Source organism: Thalassophryne amazonica, chromosome 10 (genome assembly GCF_902500255.1).
Source record: "Thalassophryne amazonica chromosome 10, fThaAma1.1, whole genome shotgun sequence".
In the NCBI taxonomy this organism is placed as follows: Eukaryota; Metazoa; Chordata; class Actinopteri; order Batrachoidiformes; family Batrachoididae; genus Thalassophryne; species Thalassophryne amazonica.
In genome coordinates, this window is record NC_047112.1 from 69,843,824 (window position 1) to 69,863,252 (window position 19,429).

Below are 19,429 nucleotides of genomic sequence, written 5' to 3' on the forward strand. Positions count from 1 at the left end.
CACTTAATAAACTCCAGCTTTCCTTCTCTTTTAAACAGGGTCCTTTCTATGTGAAACCACATAATTTGGTTGTAACAAATATATTTTAGCCACTTAATTTTTAAGACTGTCGTTGTCGCTTTTTTTTACCCATCTCCCCATTGGCTGGTCGTGCTTACGTCACCACGCCTCTGCGCTTACTTTCAAAATAAAAGCATCACGGAGGCACCAACAAGACAGACATGGACTTGATTGTCGTTTGTGACAGACACTGAAGCTTATGGAAGCTTCAATGTCAAGTCGTAGACTCAATGCTTCACTGAGGACCCCTGCTGGTCAGAGATGTTACAACAGAAAACACGTACTGTTAGTTGTGTGTGTGTGCGCGCGCGCGCGTGTAAAATAGTTTCAGACTTTAAAAAAAGTGATTCTTCTGACATGTAGTGCTGGTCACAAGATAATAACAACAAACGTGAATTTTATCGCACGAAAATCATTTGTAAACATTAAAAAATGGATGCATGTTGAATGCATTTATACTTAATAATAATAGTATTTATTTTATGTTAATAACCCAAATTGCCGTGTTTCATCACTGAAATCTTTTTTTTTTTTTTGAGTCACTGCAACTGTAGAAATTTGCAATGTCAGGATTTCAAGAAGTAATTCAAACCAGCACACACGTCCATATATAGAGTGACAGGTGACTATATATCTTTATTGAATATATCTGGAGATTCTGGTAAATCATGGATTTGCCTGTCTGGAGATTTGTTCAAGCTGGCTTTCTAGGATTCAAGCTTTCTTCTGGATCTTACCTCAGAATTTTCTTTAAAAAAAAAAGATGACGTGACATTTCGGCCACAGTTTGGCAGAGATTCTTGATGTGCTGTTTTCTGTTTGCTTTACGCATAAGAGACACACGCTTCGAAGCTCCGACACCAATGAGTCTTAGCTTCGCTTAATGTAACGCTTGCTTCGCTGAGGTGAGCGAGGAGAAATTACCGACATTCAAAACAAACCTCTGCTCAGTGTTCTAAGGTATCGTCTCGATTATTCTGTCAAACGCATTTATTACGCGTGACACTGTTATTTTTATCATGTCGTTCTAAGACATGTCCACGTTAGTGACATCTAATTAACAGCTAATGCCTATTAGCAGCGGCTAGGCTAGCAAGTAGCGAGCAGGTAACTTGTCAGGAACTTGTGGAAGACGTCAAGTTTACAGGCTTTCAGGCTGTTAATTACACAACGTCAAGATTGAAGAAACGCCTAAAAAGTGAGGCATGACATTTAAAATTCATCTCATTTGTTGAAGTGTGAAAATCTGGTGTTAGGAAACCTTGAGTTCGATTTGACTCGAATGTTAGCCAACTAGCTAATAAGCGAGCTAAACAAGTTAATTGTTAACTTTGGATCTCACTTGCACAAATAGCTGAAAGTGTTGAGACGATGGCCCAGAGGAGCGGACGGACCTCGTTGCTGGACAGCGGGGAGGACTTTGAGATGCTGGAAGAAGAACATACTTATGATGATCTTCCTCCTCTGGAAGATAAACGAGACGTGGAGACCGAAGCTCTGGACTCTGTGCAGACACAGACTCACTCTGATCCAGATCCTCCAGCCCCTCTGGAAGAATGGCTGGATCTTCTAGGTATGTTCAACTGGCTGGCTTCATTTTTAGAAAGTAGTATAGAAATTCACAGTGATACTACGAAGGTTCAGCACATACGAGGTGGTAAAATGTAATAATACCCCATCACACTACTAGCAGCTGCATGAAAATTTAACCCACGTTCTGGAGGTGTTGTGGTGCATTCGAGGACATGGGACAGCAGTCGGCTGGTGTCCCAACAAGGTGATCTACCCATCGAGAGGATCTCTACTGCGCGTGCGCAGGTTTCTCTACCCTGGACTTTAACACCTCCCCACCCCCGTCGAGTTTATCTACCTCTCTTTACTGCGCATGCACATCTCCCCGTCGCGGCGATGTCCCCATCATCTAACAAGAATATTCTGCTTTGAAGACAGTGTGTACATGCCTTTGCTTTTTTAAATAGAAAAGAATGGTCTAGTGGTTAATGTGTTGGACTTGAGACCAGAAGATCCTTGGTTCAAATCCCTGCCTGACTGGAAAATCACTAAGGGCCCTTGGGTAAGGTCCTTAATCCCCTATTGCTCCCGGTGTGTAGTGCACGCCTTGTATGGCAGCACCCTGACATCGGAGTGAATGTGAGGCATATTTGTAACGCGCTTTGAGCGTCTGATGCAGATGGAAAAGCGCTAAGTAAATGCAGTCCATTACCTTTTGTATTTTTTTTTTTTTTTTTTAAGATTTGAAAAAGTAAAGACTTGCAGGTACACGTTGTCTTTAAAGCAAAATATTGCTGTTAGGTGACGTGGAGTTCATCTCGGCATACGTAACTTGATTTGCTCTACAGGGACACCAACTTGACGGGGGAGCTCATCTCGATAGAACATGACTGTTTTGCACATGTCAGGCTGATGTCAGTCAGTCAGGATCGATGAGATTTATACACCAAGCTGACCTGAAACAAACCATTATACATAAAATTGACTTTATTGATGAGTCTGAACCCTTTGAAATGAGACCAAATTACATGTATTTGTACTGAGTTTGGCAGTGTTTTCACAGACAAAAAACAGCCACTGCAGGGTGCTGGCGTAATGCCCGACCTCGAGAATAGTCACTTATTGTCCATGGTGTGTGATCTGGTGGGAGCACACCAAAAATTGCACATGAGTACATGTACTGTTTTGAGGAAGGAACACATTTCCAAAATGCCACAAGAAACCACCAAACACTAAGTAAAAGTACAACCCCAATTCCAATGAGGTTGGGACGTGGTGTAAAATGTAAATAAAAACAGAATACAATGATTTGATTATCCTCTTCAACCTATATTCATTTGAATACACCATAAAGACAAGATATTTAATGTTTAAACTGATCAACTTTGTTGTTTTTGTGCAAATATTTGCTCATTTTGAAATGGATGTCTGCAACACATTTCAAAAAAGCTGCGGCAGTGGTATGTTTACCACTGTGTTACATCACCTTTCCGTCTTACAACACTCTTAAGTGTTTGGGAACTGAGGACACTAATTGTTGAAGCTTTGCAGGTGGAATTCTTTCCCATTCTTGCTTGATGTATGACTTCAGTTGTTCAACAGTCCGGAGTTTCCATTGTTGTATTTTGCGCTTCATAATGCACCACACGTTTTCAATGGGTGACAGGTCTGGACTGCAGGCAGACTAGTCTAGTACCCGCACTCTTTTACTACGAAGCCACGCTGTTGTAACACGTGCAGAATGTGTTGTTTTTATTTACATTTTACACAACGTCCCAACTTCATTGGAATTGGGGTTGTATTTACTCAGTCTGGGTAAATTGTCACACCCCTCCATCATCTCAAACGTAGTGGTCCTCTGTGGATCCACCTGCTTGTGTCTTGAGTAGAAATGAAAATCTGCAGGTGTTTGACTCTTCTTGACACGCACACCAATGTCACGTGTGTGCATGAAGAAATCAGGCCTGCCTGCTCAGCGTGTTAGTTCATGCAATGCAGTAAAATGTAAAGCTTCAGCAAAGTCTGCTGCATTCACTCGCTGCTCTAAAAATCTTGGTCAGATCGGTTGTGTGCTGATGGGGTTTTTTTTTTTTTTTCTTCATATTTCTCCTATTCAGTCTGCTACATGGGAAGTTTTTGCTTGTGAAATTCATGTTGCACAGAAATGTTTGTTATAAGGCTTCAAATCATATGAGAGCCTAAGACGTGTTTCATAAGTTCTACATACAGTGGTGCTAGAAGTACATTTTCTTCATATGTATAAACATTTTCTTGGTGGCGTGGCACAATCAGTTTGAGTGTTTGCCTTCTAAACAGAAGGCTGCTGTTTCAAGGCCACTTGATCTGGAGTTTTTCAGGGTATCCGGCATAAAACTTATGCCAAATCAGCATGCGGGTGCATAGAGCATCTCTTGTGATGACCCAACCAAAAAGAGAAGCCAAAATTATTAAAATTATTTTTATTTATTTATTATTATTTTTATGGGAAGCTCTTGGCAGTGCCGACATGTCTTTGCAAGAGATGGAAGGTCTGGGTCTTCAGGGTCTTGAGGCGTGCTGGCTTAACTGTTTTTGTGAGACTTTGATTGTGACCCTTGACCTCAGGTGATGTCTCTGGAGGATTCATGTGTGCCACTGGGAATGCTTTGTGTCAAGTCAGTGGCTACTTGGGGAGATTCAGATTCAGACTAGGTGTCCTATTTTCACTGTGAAGAGGTGTCACCGAAGGCAGTATGGTCATGTGGCACACGTATCTGTGCATGATCTGTCACACAGGTAACTCAGTGTTAAAGACCCCACAAACTGGAAAAGACTGAGAGAATACCCACTTATCACCTGGCTGCAGCAGATGGATGGAAAATAAGAGGCTTACCCAACATTAAGGGCAACTTTTAGCCTCAGAGATGGTTTGTGCTTTGCACAGATACACATATTCCAGAGACAGTAAAAATAATTATTGTTCAAACAGCTGTAGTCGACCACCCAGTGGGGGGGGGTTACTCACATAGAGCAGTTCAGGAAATATCACAAGTAGTTTCTGAAGTGGCACAAATATAGCATCATAGTATTTGTTGTGACAAGTGAATGTGTCTCTTTGCAGGTAATAACCAGCTGAAGAAAAAGGTCCTGGAGGCAGGGAAAGGACAGGACAGCTGGCCCCAGAAATTACAGAATGTGAAGATTGAACTAAAGACCTACTTGAAAGATGGGACACTTGTAGAAGAGAAGTCAGACCTTTGTTTCACTCTGGGACATGTAGATTTTATCCAGGTATGAATGGACTCAGTTTGATCGTTTTATTATTATTTACAATGTGGGGAGGTGATGGTCTAGTGGTTAAGCATTGGGCTTGAGACCAGAGGATCCTCGGTTCAAATTCCAGCCTGACCGGAAAATTATTAAGGGCCCGTGGGCAACACAATCTCCTAGTTGCTCCCAGTGAGTAGTGAGTACCTTATATGGCAGCACCCTGACATTGGGGTGAATGTGAGGCATTATTGTAAAGAGCTTTGAGCGTCTGATGCAGATGGAAAACCGCAATATAAATGCAGTCCATTTACCATTTACAGTGCTTACAATAACAATATGCATCCTTTTGGATTTTTTTAATGGTTTTGTGAGATCATAGCAAAACAGAGAAAAATCAGATTTAGTTGAAAAAAAAATTTTCCTCAAAGTGAAAACAAATGTGTACTTGCAGCACGATTTAAAGTGAATGGAAAATTTCATTGTTTTAACATGAGGCATTAAATCATCAGTTTTATATTCAGCTGGCCGTAGACAAATGGTAAATGGACTGCTTTTATATAGCGCTCTTCCATCTTCATCAGAAGCTCAAAGCACTTTACAATGATGCCTCACATTCACACTGGCACACTGATGTCAGGGTGCTGCCATGCAAGACGCTCACTACACGCCGGAAGCAACTAGGGATTAAGGATCTTGCCCAAGAGTCCTTTGTGATTTTCTGGTCTGGCTGGGATTTGAACCGAGGGCAGAGGACAAGTCAAGGGACAGATTAGTGAATATTTCAGAGCCACTGAATATACCTCAGAGTTCAACAATATGATACGCTTATCGTATACTATATCCTCCTGGAACATGTTGCCCTGAAAAACTGACAGTTCTATCTGCACTCACTGGCCACTTTATTAGGTACACCTTGAAGCCCCCCCCCCCCCCCCCCAATCTTTTATTTATTTATTTGTTTAAGAACTGCCTTAATTCTTCATGGCACAGACTCAACAAGGTGCTGGAAACAGTCCTCAAAGATGTTGGTCCATATTGACATGATGTCATCACACAGTCACCCATTCACCTTTGTCTGACCTCAACAAGGCATTTTCATCCATACAACTGCCGCTCACTGGATATCTGCTCTTTTTCCATCCATTCTGTGTAAACCCTAAAAATGGTTGTGCAGGCAAATCCCAGTTGATCTGCAGTTTCTGAAATACTCAGACCAGCCCGTCTGGCACCAACAGCCACGCCACGGTCAAAGTCACTTAAATCCCCTTTTCTTCTCCATTCTGATGCTCTGTTTGAACATTGTCTTCATCACGTCTCAATCCGTAAATACATTGAGTTGCTGCCATGTGATTGGCTGATTAGCTATTTCTATTAACAAGCAATTGAACAGATGTACCTAATAAAGTGGCCGGTGAGTGCATATCTGTCCCTTCAGTTGTGTGAAGTTGAATGTTTTTCAAGAAGTCATGTTCTAATTTTATAGTATGCACAAGAGTGTTTTGTTGAGTATTTTACTTTTTTCTTTCAGGCATTGGATCTTGCAGTGCAGCTGATGGAAATGGGAGAGAGGGCTCTTATCCACACGGATGCAAAATATGCTTACGGCGAACGGGGGAGGTATGCAGCGTGTTCTGTCTGACATGGTCTTGCAAAAGGTTGCAGATTAAATAAATAGTCTTGATTAGAAGTGCTGTGTTCTCCAAGTGCCATGGTATTTAAGTGCAGACTTAGTAGAGAAGCTTGAATCTTCGACTGGACTGGGTTGCTTGACGCGAGGACATTTCGCTTCAAATCGCAGAAGCTTCCTCAGCTAAAATTCTTGCTCTGGTGGTCTGACTTTTGTCTTGACTCTTGTGGAGAAGAATAATCAAGAAGTCACAAAAGCTGGAGTTTTAAACCTAACCAGACTCCTCCTACCGAGCGGCAGACTGCTAGAGGCTAGTGACTAAACAATAGCTCTAATCAGCACCTATTGTTAATTTAATTAATTTAATTTAATTTAATTTTTTCCCCCCATTGGATGCTGTACTTTTGCTTGTTTTATAAAGAATGTTAAATATCTCAACTTAATTTTCCTGCCTTGAACAGGTGCAGGGTTGCAGATTGGCTCTTCGCTGCTCTGCTGTACACACTGATTACCATATTTTCTGGAGTATAAAGCCGGGTTCACACAGCAGGATAATTAGGCCGATATCGGACCCGATCTCCCCCTTCCGACAATCTTAAGGACGCCCCGACAATCGTGATGACGTCAAAGATAATCTTATCAGATATTCCTGTCATGTGTGGTGTCTTCAGAGCGCTCTGATCTGCTCGGAAGGGCGTCAGGAGCGCTCCGATCGCAAATTGGGGATATTCAACATGTTGTTGTTTTTTTTTGTTTTTTTTTGGGGCCCGATATCGCAGCGTGTGTTGTGTCCTCCGACCACAAATGAGCTCACAGCCTGCTGAATGTGACGTACAGCCAATCAGAAAGCGAGGTGACAGACGTACGGAGCGGAAAATAAAATCAAAACAGCTGTTCTGACTTACCAGAAAGTCCGGTGGTCGCGCTGTCTCCACTTCTTTTAAGAACGCCTTTCCTTTTTCTTTTTGTATCATTTATTCCCTCTGTTTTAAATAGTCCACAAAGTACCTCCGTTTGTTTACTCTGAAGTCACGTTTAATCTCGAGAGATTTTGGCGAGATTTCCTGTCTGAACTGTAAATGTTCGTGTGTTAAATCTGTTTGTGTGTGGTGTTGTTGTTATTACCGTGTGGCTGAACACCACACACTGTACGACCAAACCTGTTAGATCCATGATTTTTTATCTTCACGTGTGTGGTCTCTCAGGTTTTGGAAACCTAAACATAATTTTAAAATCCTGCCGTGTGAAACAGGCTTAAGTTGCACTGGAGTATAAGTCGAATTGGTCCAGGAATGCCTCTTTAAGAGGGGAAAAAAATGTGTATAAGTTGCATTTATCACTTCAAGCAAGAAGAAGCAAAATGGATTAAATCCCTGTATTGTTCATTTATTATTATTATTTTTTATTTCTTTATTAAAAAACCCAAAATTGGGGAAAAATAAACATCCACACAATCACAAAATAAAATACAGCAATAAAACACAATTTTAAAAAAACTATAAAAGAATTAAAACACCAGAGCGAGTAAATTGACGAGAGTAAACTCAACAGACCGTGGTCTAACAAAATTTTTGTGAAATAAGAGATATCTTAACGAATCAGTGGTGCCATTACACTGAAATTCAATAGATACTTTCCTAAAATTAGAAAAACAGTTCAATGGCTTATCGCCCTGCGACATCAGTTTATCCAGTAGTGTGTTCTTGATGATCTCACATTTAAATTATAATGTGAAAGGAATCTAGACTGGATTCGGTGCACAGGAGATCTAATAGACAAGGCTCTATGATAAAAGCTGTACGTATTCTTTCTTATAACATCACCACTGTAGGAATTTGTAATGAGTTTAGCAAATGTGAGTGATGGTGCATTTTACTTAGACCCATAACATTTTTAATTATACTACCCTGGGCAGATTATAATGAAGCAATATCAGACCTACATACTGGGATGCAATCCACAGCATACAACATTGTTGGACAACAAACACTTTTCCATAAATATGATTTTACAGAAGTGTGTAGACCTGGCTATTGAAATCCAACTGATGCTAACTTATACATGCTCCTTCTACTTTATATATATATATATATAACAGAAAGAATGCTTTAATTTTACCTGCGATCACCCACGATTCCTCCTGGAACACTTTTTCCACAGACGTAGAATTTCTAATACAATTTCTGCCATTGAATCACTTTGTCAGCCTTGACCCTAAGGTTCCACCGAATGCTGACCTGGCCTTAGAAGTGAAGCTGCTTGAAGCCACTGATGCTCCAGACCTGGAGCTCCTGCCCTCTGCTGAAAAGATTGCCCTGGCCAGCTACAAGAGAGAACGAGGCAACACACATTTTCAGCGCGGGGACTATGCTTTCGCTGTGAACTCGTACAGCATCGCCCTGCAGATAGTCGAATCTAGTTCTAAAGGTGAGGCGCATGCAAGACTTTAGGCCATCTATCACACCAGCTCAGAAAAGATTGTGACTCTACTGACTCAGATCACCTGCATGGGATGAAACTGCTTGTCATCATCACACAAGGATATTGGTGACCAAGTGTGGAATTTTTTCTTCTTTTTTTTTCCTGTTCCAATGCTGGCTTGGAATTAAAAAACAAAAATGCATGCAGTGTACTGATGCCACCTCCTAGCTGGCAGTGATGATACACAAAATGGGCGGCTGTTGTCAAGGAAAGTCACAAATTTTTCCAGGCAGGAGATACTGAATTTGTCAGACTGCCTGATAACATTGTGCCAGTCTTTTATTTGTACCTTAACTCTGTGTGTGTGTGTGTGTGTGTGTGTGTGTGTGTGTGTGTGTGTGTGTGTGTGTGTGTGTGTGTGTGTGTGTGTGTGTGTGTGTGTGTGTGTGTGTGTGTGTGTGTGTGTGTGTGTGTGTGTTTTAAATGTCTAATTTCCTGACATGTTGACCACATAATAATTGATCGTTTTATGGAATTGCTACACGTTATGTTGATGTAGTTTGGTTTTTGTGACCATGCTTTGAAGGGTCTGTTTGAATCTTTGTTTGCTTGTTTTTCTGCTGCAGTTGACATCAGCTGTGACGAGGAAAATGAGATGATTGATGTCAAAGTGAAGTGTTTAAATAACATGGCTGCTTCTCAGCTGAAGCTGGACCGCCATGATGCAGCACATAAGTCTTGTGCCCTGGTGTTGGCCCACCAGCCAGACAATGTAAAAGCACTTTACCGCATGGGCAAGGTACAATCATCTCTTTTTCTCTCTCTCTGTTTCTTTGTCTGGGTCACTCAGTGGCAGGTTTGATTTTAACAAATACGTGTTATTGTTTGAGGTTTTGGCCCTGCAAGGTGAATATGCAGATGCTGTTCAAACTTTAAAGAAGGCGCTGAAGTTGGAACCAAGCAACAAGGTACTTCTAGCTTCTGCACTGTTCTTCCAAAGTAGCTTTTAGTGGAGTGAAATGTTGTAGTTCGTACTAATGGCCAGTAGATGGTGGTGCAGTTTAAAACAATATGTACTGCAAGGACAAATGAATTGCTGATTCATCATTTCAGAGGATCTGCTTTCATGTTGTAGCTGTAAATAGTTCTGTCCTGCACCATGGCCATATCTAATGGCCAGTTAGTGTTCAAAGTGTCCTGCTCATGCAGTCCGCTATGTGTCATTCTTTGGCTATACAAGGTCAGTCAACAAAACTCAACTGGCTGCGTGGGCTTCTTGGATCAGCTGTAAGCTTTAGCAGTGTGGTACTTGTGCCCGGAATCCTCCACTTCAGTCCTACACCAATCTGTCAAACAACACACTGCCTGCCTGCTGTTTTTTCATGTCATATATACTATACTGTGTAAATACCTTGTGGGACGAACTGCTCAATCAATGAGGTGTTTCTGAAGTTTGATCTTTTGCATGTCTGGAGTATAAATGGTGTACATTTTGGGAGCACATAGACGATTATAAATATTTTGCCTGAAAACGATGTCCCTTTGCAGTAATGTCCATCAGTCAAAGTACTTTTCAGAATGTGAGCTGTTACATTTAGCTATGGTCTTGGTGGCCAACAGACCTAATATTTGGAAATCAAAGAAACTGATAAATGACCTCATTGCAGATTTTATGTATCCTCAAAACTACACATGTTGAGAGAGTCTACTTTTGCTGTATTCATATAAACTCCTTCCCATAGGCCTATATTAGCTTCTGGCTGTTATTTGAGTTTTAGAATGTAACTGCAGTTAACAAGCAATTTTTCTTTGTTAAAATTGGCTGACATGTGCTCCGCTTTCATTTTCGTATATATATACACTCAACAAAAATATAAACGCAACACTTTTGGTTTTGCTCTCATTTTGTATGAAATGAACTCAAAGATCTAAAACTTTTTCCACATACACAATATCACCATTTCTCTCAAATATTGTTCACAAACCAGTCTAAATGTGTAATAGTGAGCACTTCTCCTTTGCTGAGATAATCCATCCCACCTCATAGGTGTGCCATATCATGCTGATTAGACACCATGATTAGTGCACAGGTGTGCCTTAGACAGGCCACTCTGAAAGGTGCAGTTTTATCACACAGCACAATGCCACAGATGTCGCAAGATTTGAGGGAGTGTGCAGTTGGCATGCTGACAGCAGGAATGTCAACTAGAGCTGTTGCTCGTGTATTGAATGTTCATGTCTCTACCATAAGCCGTCTCCAAAGTCGTTTCAGAGAATTTGGCAGTACATCCAACCAGCCTCACAACTGCAGACCACGTGTAACCACACCAGCCCAGGACCTCCACATCCAGCATGTTCACCTCCAAGATCGTCTGAGACCAGCCACTCGGACAGCTGCTGGAACAATCGGTTTGCATAACCAAAGAATTTCTGCACAAACTGTCAGAAACCGTCTCTGGGAAGCTCATCTGCATGCTCGTCGTCCTCATCGGGGTCTTGACCTGACTCCAGTTCGTCGTCGTAAACAACTTGAGTGGGCAAATGCTCACATTCGCTGGCGTTTGGCATGTTGGAGAGGTGTTCTCTTCACGGATGATGCGAAGGAGATGTGTTGCACTGCATGAGGCAAATGGTGGTCACACCAGATACTGACTGGTATCCCCCCCAATAAAACAAAACTGCACCTTTCAGAGTGGCCTTTTATTGTGGACAGTCTAAGGCACACCTGTGCACTAATCATGGTGTCTAATCAGCATCTCGATATGGCACACCTGTGAGGTGGGATGGATTATCTCAGCAAAGGAGAAGTGCTCACTATCACAGATTTCGACTGGTTTGTGAACAATATTTGAGGGAAATGGTGATATTGTGTATGTGGAAAAAGTTTTAGATCTTTGAGTTCATCTCATACAAAAATGGGAGCAAAACCAAAAGTGTTGCGTTTATATTTTTGTTGAGTGTATATATATATATATATATATATATATATATATATATATATTAGTGGAAGGCTTATGGAGAGATTTAAAAAAAAATTCATTGTGTCCGGTGATTCTAATCACAGCAATTTGAGAACCGTCCATCCAAAATACAACAAGCAAGTTGACTTTCCGACAAGAGAGAACGACATTGTTGCCCAAGTTTATAGCCATGTGAGGAGTGCCTATAGAGCTGCTCCGCGGCCACACTTTGGACAGTCCAATCACATCTCTGTGTTCCTCTATGCAGCGTTGGACAGCTACTCAAGCAAGCACCACCAGCTTTTGCATTGGAAATGTTGTCCCCACGGAAAATCTTAGCCTTTCCCAACCAAAAACCCTGGATTAATGGTGAAGTTAGATCAAAGCTACATGCACAGTCCATTGTGTTCATCTCAGGCAAACCCTGAAATATACAAAAGGGCCAGATATGACCTGCGTAAAGCTGTAAGAAATGCTAAGAGACAGAAAAGACTAAAACTGGAAGCGTCTGACACCACTGACTCTAGACACATGTGGCGAAGTTTGCAATATGTCTGTGACTATAAGCACAGAAACGGGGTGCTTGCAGCCAGTCATGCCACCCTACTGGATTAACTGAATGAGTTCTACACCCGCTTTGAAGCACATGACACATCAATCACAGTTGGGCATTCAACACTGTCATCCCCCAAAAACGCTTTGCAAAGGTCTTCCTCCTTTGGATTGGCATCCACCCTTTGTAACTGGGAGCTGAACTTCCTAACTGATAGACCATTCAGAGTCAGCAGTCACACAAAACTGTGAGCATTGGGACCCCACAGGGCTGTGCACTGAGTCCTCTATTAGACATCATTTTCAATCACGATTGCGTGGCCTCTCATACAACCCCTGGCAATAATTATGGAATCATTGCGGCAGTTAGTAACAGTTACTTTTTTAGACCAAGCAGAGGGAAAAAATATGGACTCACTCAATTCTGAGGAAAAATTATGGAATCACCCTGTAAATTTTCATCCCCAAAACTAACACCTGCATCAAATCAGATCTGCTCGTTAGTCTGCATCTAAAAAGGAGTGATCACACCTTGGAGAGCTGTTGCACCAAGTGGACTGACATGGATCATGGCTCCAACACGAGAGATGTCAATTGAAACAAAGGAGAGGATTATCAAACTCTTAAAAGAGGGTAAATCATCACGCAATGTTGCAAAAGATGTTGGTTGTTCACAGTCAGCTGTGTCTAAACTCTGGACCAAATACAAACAACATGGGAAGGTTGTTAAAGGCAAACATACTGGTAGACCAAGGAAGACATCAAAGCGCGAAGACAGAAAACTTAAAGCAATATGTCTCAAAAATCGAAAATGCACAACAAAACAAATGAGGAACGAAAGGGAGGAAACTGGAGTCAACGTCTGTGACCGAACTGTAAGAAACTGCCTAAAGTAAATGGGATTTACATACAGAAAAGCTAAACGAAAGCCATCATTAACACCAGCATCATCACGTTTGTGGACAATACAACAATCCTGGGACTGATCTCTGGTGTGCATGAGATGGCATACAGGAAAGAGATGGACTGGTGTCATGAAAACAATCTTTTGCTGAATGCAGATAAATCCAAGGAGATGATTGTTGATCCAAGGAAGAAGGGGAGTTGCATGCGACACTCTGCATGGTTGAGTCTGAGGTGGAGAGGGTAAAAACCTTCAAAATATGGCCAGCGGGCATTGTGAAGGCCTTGCGTCCGTCCATCTGTCTGTCCTCAGCATAAGTCCAGTCCTGTTACTGCCAGGGTCTTCAAATTCACAGGGAACATTCTTGGGACACACACCTTGGACAAGTTCAAAGATGGCTAACCTTGACCTTTTTAAGAGGTCACATTCTGTTTCCTATTGTTATGCTCATATGACCGAGGGTATTTTAGCGCTTTATGTTTGCTATTTCAGTGGGTAAGTGCTTGCACAGTGGTGCTGTCAACTGGCCAAGGCTGCTGAGACTGAGACAAACCACTGACTCCTTGCGCGCCCCTTTCAAAGGAAGACTGCCCTTTAATGTGTCAGACATCATATTGCAGTCAGACCCTATGCAGTGGGCACAGACTGCATCAGTGTCTCTGATGCAGAACCTGTTTTTGTTGTCTGCATGTGTGCTGACTGACTGTACCTTTAAGAGCAGCGACATGACTCGGCTCTGAAAGTGATGAAAACAAAACACAAACAAGTATCATGGAACAGTTGTGCGCAGTGATTATGGAATGAAAACTTGTCATTTCTTCTCAGACCAAAAAGAATAGAATTTCACCATTTATTTTGGAAATTTCCTTTTAATAAACTGATCTTGTTGGCAGACATTTCAGGAATGCTTCATTTAGCAGGCACAATGCTTAAAATATCTCTTAAAGAGCTTCTTGACAATGTTTTTCATGTTTCCCAAACCACACTGATCCATTGTGTATGTGAATGTAAAAACGTGTGGTTTTGCACAAGAGCTGGACTTTATTGTGCTGGATGGAGTATCGGACTAGAGAGCAGGTGGGATGTTGAACTGGGGTCTACAGCTTGTGTCATATTTGTCTTAAACAGACCATTCATGCAGAACTGTCCAAGTTGGTGAAGATGCACACAGAGCAGAGGGGCGCGGAGAAGGCCATGTACAAGAAGATGCTGGGTGATCCTCTGAACAGCAACCCACAGAAACCCCAGACCAAGTCTTCATGGGTGAGACAGCCAATGAAGAGATCATTGTGCATAAAAGTTTGTTAGACTACACGTTTACTGACCTCTGCTCACTGACAGAGGAGGGCGACAGTTTTGTGATAGCCCTCCTCCTAGTTATCTGTGTACACAACAACTCAAAAATAGAGTGAATTTTGACACATGATCTGGAGAGGTTTTCCGTAGGCTACAGAAGAGCTACTTAAATGGCGAAATGGATCTAGATCGGAACCTTTGTGTCTTATTTTAAGAGCATCACGATCTATACATGTACTGTAGAAAAACTGATGCATCCAAGTTTTAAACCCTTCCTCTCATCACAGAGGGTTTTAGTACCCTGGCAGAGATTTATTCTCTCTGCACCATCTACTTTGATATATTTTCGCATTATACATCACGTTATATTTTTGTTCTCTACCTAAGACATTGTGACTTCACCCGCGTCCTTTATTGATTTGGCTGCTCCTTATGGAGATCATTCAGAGTACTGAACAAATTGTCATGAAACTCGAATGTAACATTTTCTGTTCCAGTCTTGACCCAAATTCAGAGTACAGTAGTGTTCAGAATAATAGTAGTACTATGTGACTAAAAAGATTAATCCAGGTTTTGAGTATATTTCTTGTTACATGGGAAACAAGGTACCAGTAGATTCAGTAGATTCTCACAAATCCAACAACTCCAAGCATTCATGATATGCACACTCTTAAGGCTATGAAATTGGGCTATTAGTAAAAAAAAAAAAAAAAAAAATTAGAAAAGGGGGCATTCAGTCAGCAAGTTCATCAATTTTGTGGAAGAAACCGGTGTGAATCAGGTGTCCCCTATTTAAGGATGAAGCCAGCACCTGTTGAACATGCTTTTCTCTTTGAAAGCCTGAGGAAAATGGGACGTTCAAGCCATTGTTCAGAAGAACAGCATTGTTTGATTAAAAAGTTGATTGGAGAGGGGAAACATATACACAGGTGCAAAAAATTATAGGCTGTTCATCTACAATGATATCCAATGCTTTAAAATGGACAAAAAAAAAGAGACGCGTGGAAGAAAACGGAAAACAACCATCAAAATGGATAGAAGAATAACCAGAATGGCAAAGGCTCACCCATTGATCAGCTCCAGGATGATCAAAGACAGTATGGAGTTACCTGTAAGTGCTGTGACAGTTAGAAGACACCTGTGTGAAGCTAATTTATTTGCAAGAATCCCCTGCGAAGTCCCTCTGTTAAATAAAAGATGTGCAGAAGAGGTTACAATTTGCCAAAGAACACATCAACTGGCCTAAAGAGAAATGGAGGAATATTTTTTGGACTGATGAAAGTAAAATTGTTCTTTTTGGGTCCAAGGGCCGCAGTTCACAGTGAAGCATGGTGGTGCAAGCATCATATATGGGCATGTTTCTCTTACTATGGTGTTGGGCCTACATATCGCATACCAGGTATCATGGATCAGTTTGGATATGTCAGAATACTTGAAGAGGTCATGTTGCCTTACGCTGAAGAGGACATGCCCTTGAAATGGGTGTTTCAACAAGACAATGACCCCAAGCGCACTAGTAAATGAGCAAAATCTTGGTTCCAAACCAACAAAATTAATGACTCATGAAATCATGAAAAACTGTGGTTATACAACTAAATACTAGTTTAGTGATTCACAGGATTGCTAAAAAAAAACAGTTTGAACATAATAGTTTTGAGTTTGTAGCGTCAACAGCAGATGCTACTATTTTGTGAACACCCCCTTTTCTACTTTTTTTTTTTTTTTTTTTTTTTACTAATAGCCCATTTTCATAGCCTTAAGAGTGTGCATATCATGAATGCTTGGTCTTGTTGGATTTGTGAGAATCTACTGAATCTACTGGTACCTTGTTTCCCATGTAACAATAAGAAATATACTCAAAACCTGGATTAATCTTTTTAGTCACATAGCACTATTATTCTGAACACTACTGTAGGTCTGAATGAAGATTTGAAAATAGTGAAGATGCAGTGGTCTGCTGTTCACATCCAAACACCTTCACAATAAAATGATTTAAAGAGTAGCATATTGGTAGGTTTTTATTTTGAAAGTGCATATGCTGACAAGGTCAACAGCCATAGTTGGCACATGTTCAAGTGCATACCTGTGCAGATAATTGTGCCCTCTAAGGGCTTGATTAGGTTATAATCATACAACTGTTATTGAAGTATTTGTTGGGCAACACGGTGTAAGTCCTCTGCAGGGCTCGAGGCCTGTAGGTGCCGTTGTTTATCTCTGGATGCCATAGTGTGAAGCAAAAGAGCAGGTTACTTCTCCAACCAAGGCCAGAACCCATTTGCACCTGTGTAGACTAAGACAATGCAGATGAAGTGTCTTGTCCGGTAACTGTGGCATGACCGGGAATCAAACCTAGATCTACATGTTTATAGTCACACTCCTTGTGTTTCATGTCACGTATGTAGAATATGTTGAGTTCCATTGAGATGTTTGAGCTCTTCGCTGCATCGTAGTGTTGACCTTGCTGACTGCCTCCTCTTTTTTTTGTTTTTTGTTTTTTTCATTTTCACAGAATCTAAGCTGGAAATGGCTCTTTGGTGCCACTGCAGTAGCTATTGGCGGTGTAGCATTATCTGTCGTCATAGCTGCTAGAAATTGATCCAAGCTTGAAGTGACATCATGACCAAGCCCCTTTAAGGCGAGAGCCTGCACGCAGGAGCACACGTGACGGTGCCTTCTGACCTCTGGTCAAAGGGGAGGGAAATGTCAAATCGGTCAGTGGCCGCTTCCCCTCACTGTCCTTTTCTCTGCTATGTTTGAGATCTGTTATGACAAATATTATATTTCTGACCATATAAATGTGCAGCTTTATGCATTTGTTGCATTTCTGGACACTGTTATTTTGCTGCTATTGTAGTTAATATTTGAAATTAATTATTTGAGCAGTAAAAGTAAAACATTCCCTGTAGATTCATGTTGGATTTATTAATAAAATATTTTTGCCTTTAATCTTAGCCACTGAAATGGTTCTATATGCTGTTCTATACCTTGCATTTTGATCTTTATGCCCAGTGTAAACTGTGGAATTGCATACATGTTTTTCCAGAGCATATAACTGGAAGAGTGAAATTAAACACGTGTGTGTCTGCGCCGACTGAGCTCCACTAGCTTCACCTCACTTTCTTAAGCTATTAAAATCAACTTGCTGGGACTTAAGGGGCATTTACATGAGCATGCCTTTGCTTCACGACACATCACGACCTGTGTCGTGCTGGAGAGTAAACTCGTCTTTAACTGGTGCAGACAGGACTCCAGAGGGGCGCCATTGCATGCTATTGTGCACAGAGAATTTTGAAATGTTCAAAAAATCTTTCATGCACAAATGTTGTTCTTTGTAGCGCGATCTATTCTCCAACACGACGCGCAGCTCATCAGGTGGAGTAAAGAAGCAGTAAATGGGGCAAGTGGTGACATCAGCGGATCGCATCAGAGTGCAGCTCGTCTGAAGGATTATAACAAGACGTTAAATCTGTTATAAACATACTTTAACAGTTGCACACAAGAAGGAAAAAACACACAACTGTTTTATCAAGCCATGACAATGTAAACAAGTCATAACAAGATGTTAAATCTGTTATAAACATACTTTAACAGTTGCACACAAGAAGGAAAAAACACAACTGTTTTATCAAGCCATGACAATGTAAACAAGTCAAATAATTTTTAGACGGCTGAAAATGCTTTCTGCAGCTTGTTAGGTGGGCGCGTGCGCATGAACGGCTCCGGATGCAGCCTCCTCTGTGATTCAGGGAGTGATTAGAGCCGTTTTCAACGGCCAATTTGCAGAAAAAAATGATTAATCCACCACAAAATAATTATTTTATATACGCAGCGTCCAGCGCAGAGTGCATGGCAGCCGGTGGAACAAAGAACGGCATCCAGCTGTGAACACAGCGGGTGGGATTGTCACAACATAGTTCGTGTTGTTGTGTGAAGCAAAGGCATGCTTGTGTAAATGGGCCTTTACTGCAAGTCCCCTGTCATAGTCAGTTTAATATGAAATGAGTTGACTATTTTTTTTTAAGTCACATATTTTTAATGTGTACAATTGAAAAAATTTGTCACTAATTGTGTATACAGATTGGCGGCAGTCTGAATGGACAATAGCAGAATTTTTCTTCAGTTTAGCACAACATGCAAGAAATTTCTGCAAACCAAATAAATGTTCACAAAAATCAACTTCAGGATGAGCCACTGGTGATGTGATCATATGAGTTTGTATTTTGGTGGTGGTGTTCTGGTCTGCAGCACGCCGGCAGACCAGAACACCACCACCAAAATACAAACTCCCCTTTAATGCATTTGAAGTGTGGTAAACGTTCGAAATGAAGAACTATGTTGTTATATTCTCTTGCACTGTGATCATGATTCATTTTGATTATTATTTTTACTGGCTGCCACGACTGTGAAAATGTTCTTTAAAACTGCATTGTGGAGAATTTAGGTGTGTTTATTAGTAGAAATGGAATACAGCATCATAACATCTGTTCATCAGTGTGAGACAGAATCATTGTATTTTTAATGAGCTCAGAATGAGCCCTTCATATCTCCTTGGGAGTGCCCCCCCCCCCCCCCCCCCCCCCCCACACACACACACACACAGACTGCCATCTTGATAACAGTAGCCTAAAAGGCACAAACTTACTCCACATTTAAGAACCCTTGTTTTTGTGAAATGGAGGATCATACATGTTTATCACAACAGAAGGGAAAGAATCTCATGACCAGTGACAGCATAAGGCAATCTGCAGTCTCACCACTAGATGACACTACATCGTGCACAGTGTAGCATTAATGGGCGGCCGCGTTTTAAGCAGCAGATTTTGTTGTGTAGGATTATCTATTCCAAGA

At 41.3% G+C, this 19,429-nt stretch overlaps 1 protein-coding gene across 3 annotated transcripts; it reads left to right on the forward strand.

The window, feature by feature from the left end:
• Nucleotides 1-896: 896 nt before the first annotated feature.
• fkbp8 (FKBP prolyl isomerase 8) lies at nucleotides 897-17,525 on the forward strand. 3 transcript variants are annotated; one of them, XM_034180217.1, is made up of 9 exons: nucleotides 897-965; nucleotides 1,415-1,633; nucleotides 4,673-4,842; nucleotides 6,350-6,438; nucleotides 8,655-8,875; nucleotides 9,496-9,668; nucleotides 9,760-9,837; nucleotides 14,414-14,548; nucleotides 17,091-17,525. In XM_034180217.1, exons 2-9 carry the CDS (start codon nucleotides 1,432-1,434, stop codon nucleotides 17,175-17,177), a joined length of 1,155 nt encoding a protein of 384 aa, XP_034036108.1. In that variant the 5' UTR covers nucleotides 897-965; nucleotides 1,415-1,431; the 3' UTR covers nucleotides 17,178-17,525. The 3 variants fall into 3 exon arrangements, with proteins under 3 accessions (XP_034036108.1, XP_034036109.1, XP_034036110.1); XM_034180218.1 differs by having other exon boundaries at nucleotides 929-1,020; XM_034180219.1 differs by lacking the exon at nucleotides 897-965 and adding an exon at nucleotides 1,031-1,258.
• The last annotated feature ends 1,904 nt before the right edge of the window (nucleotides 17,526-19,429 follow it).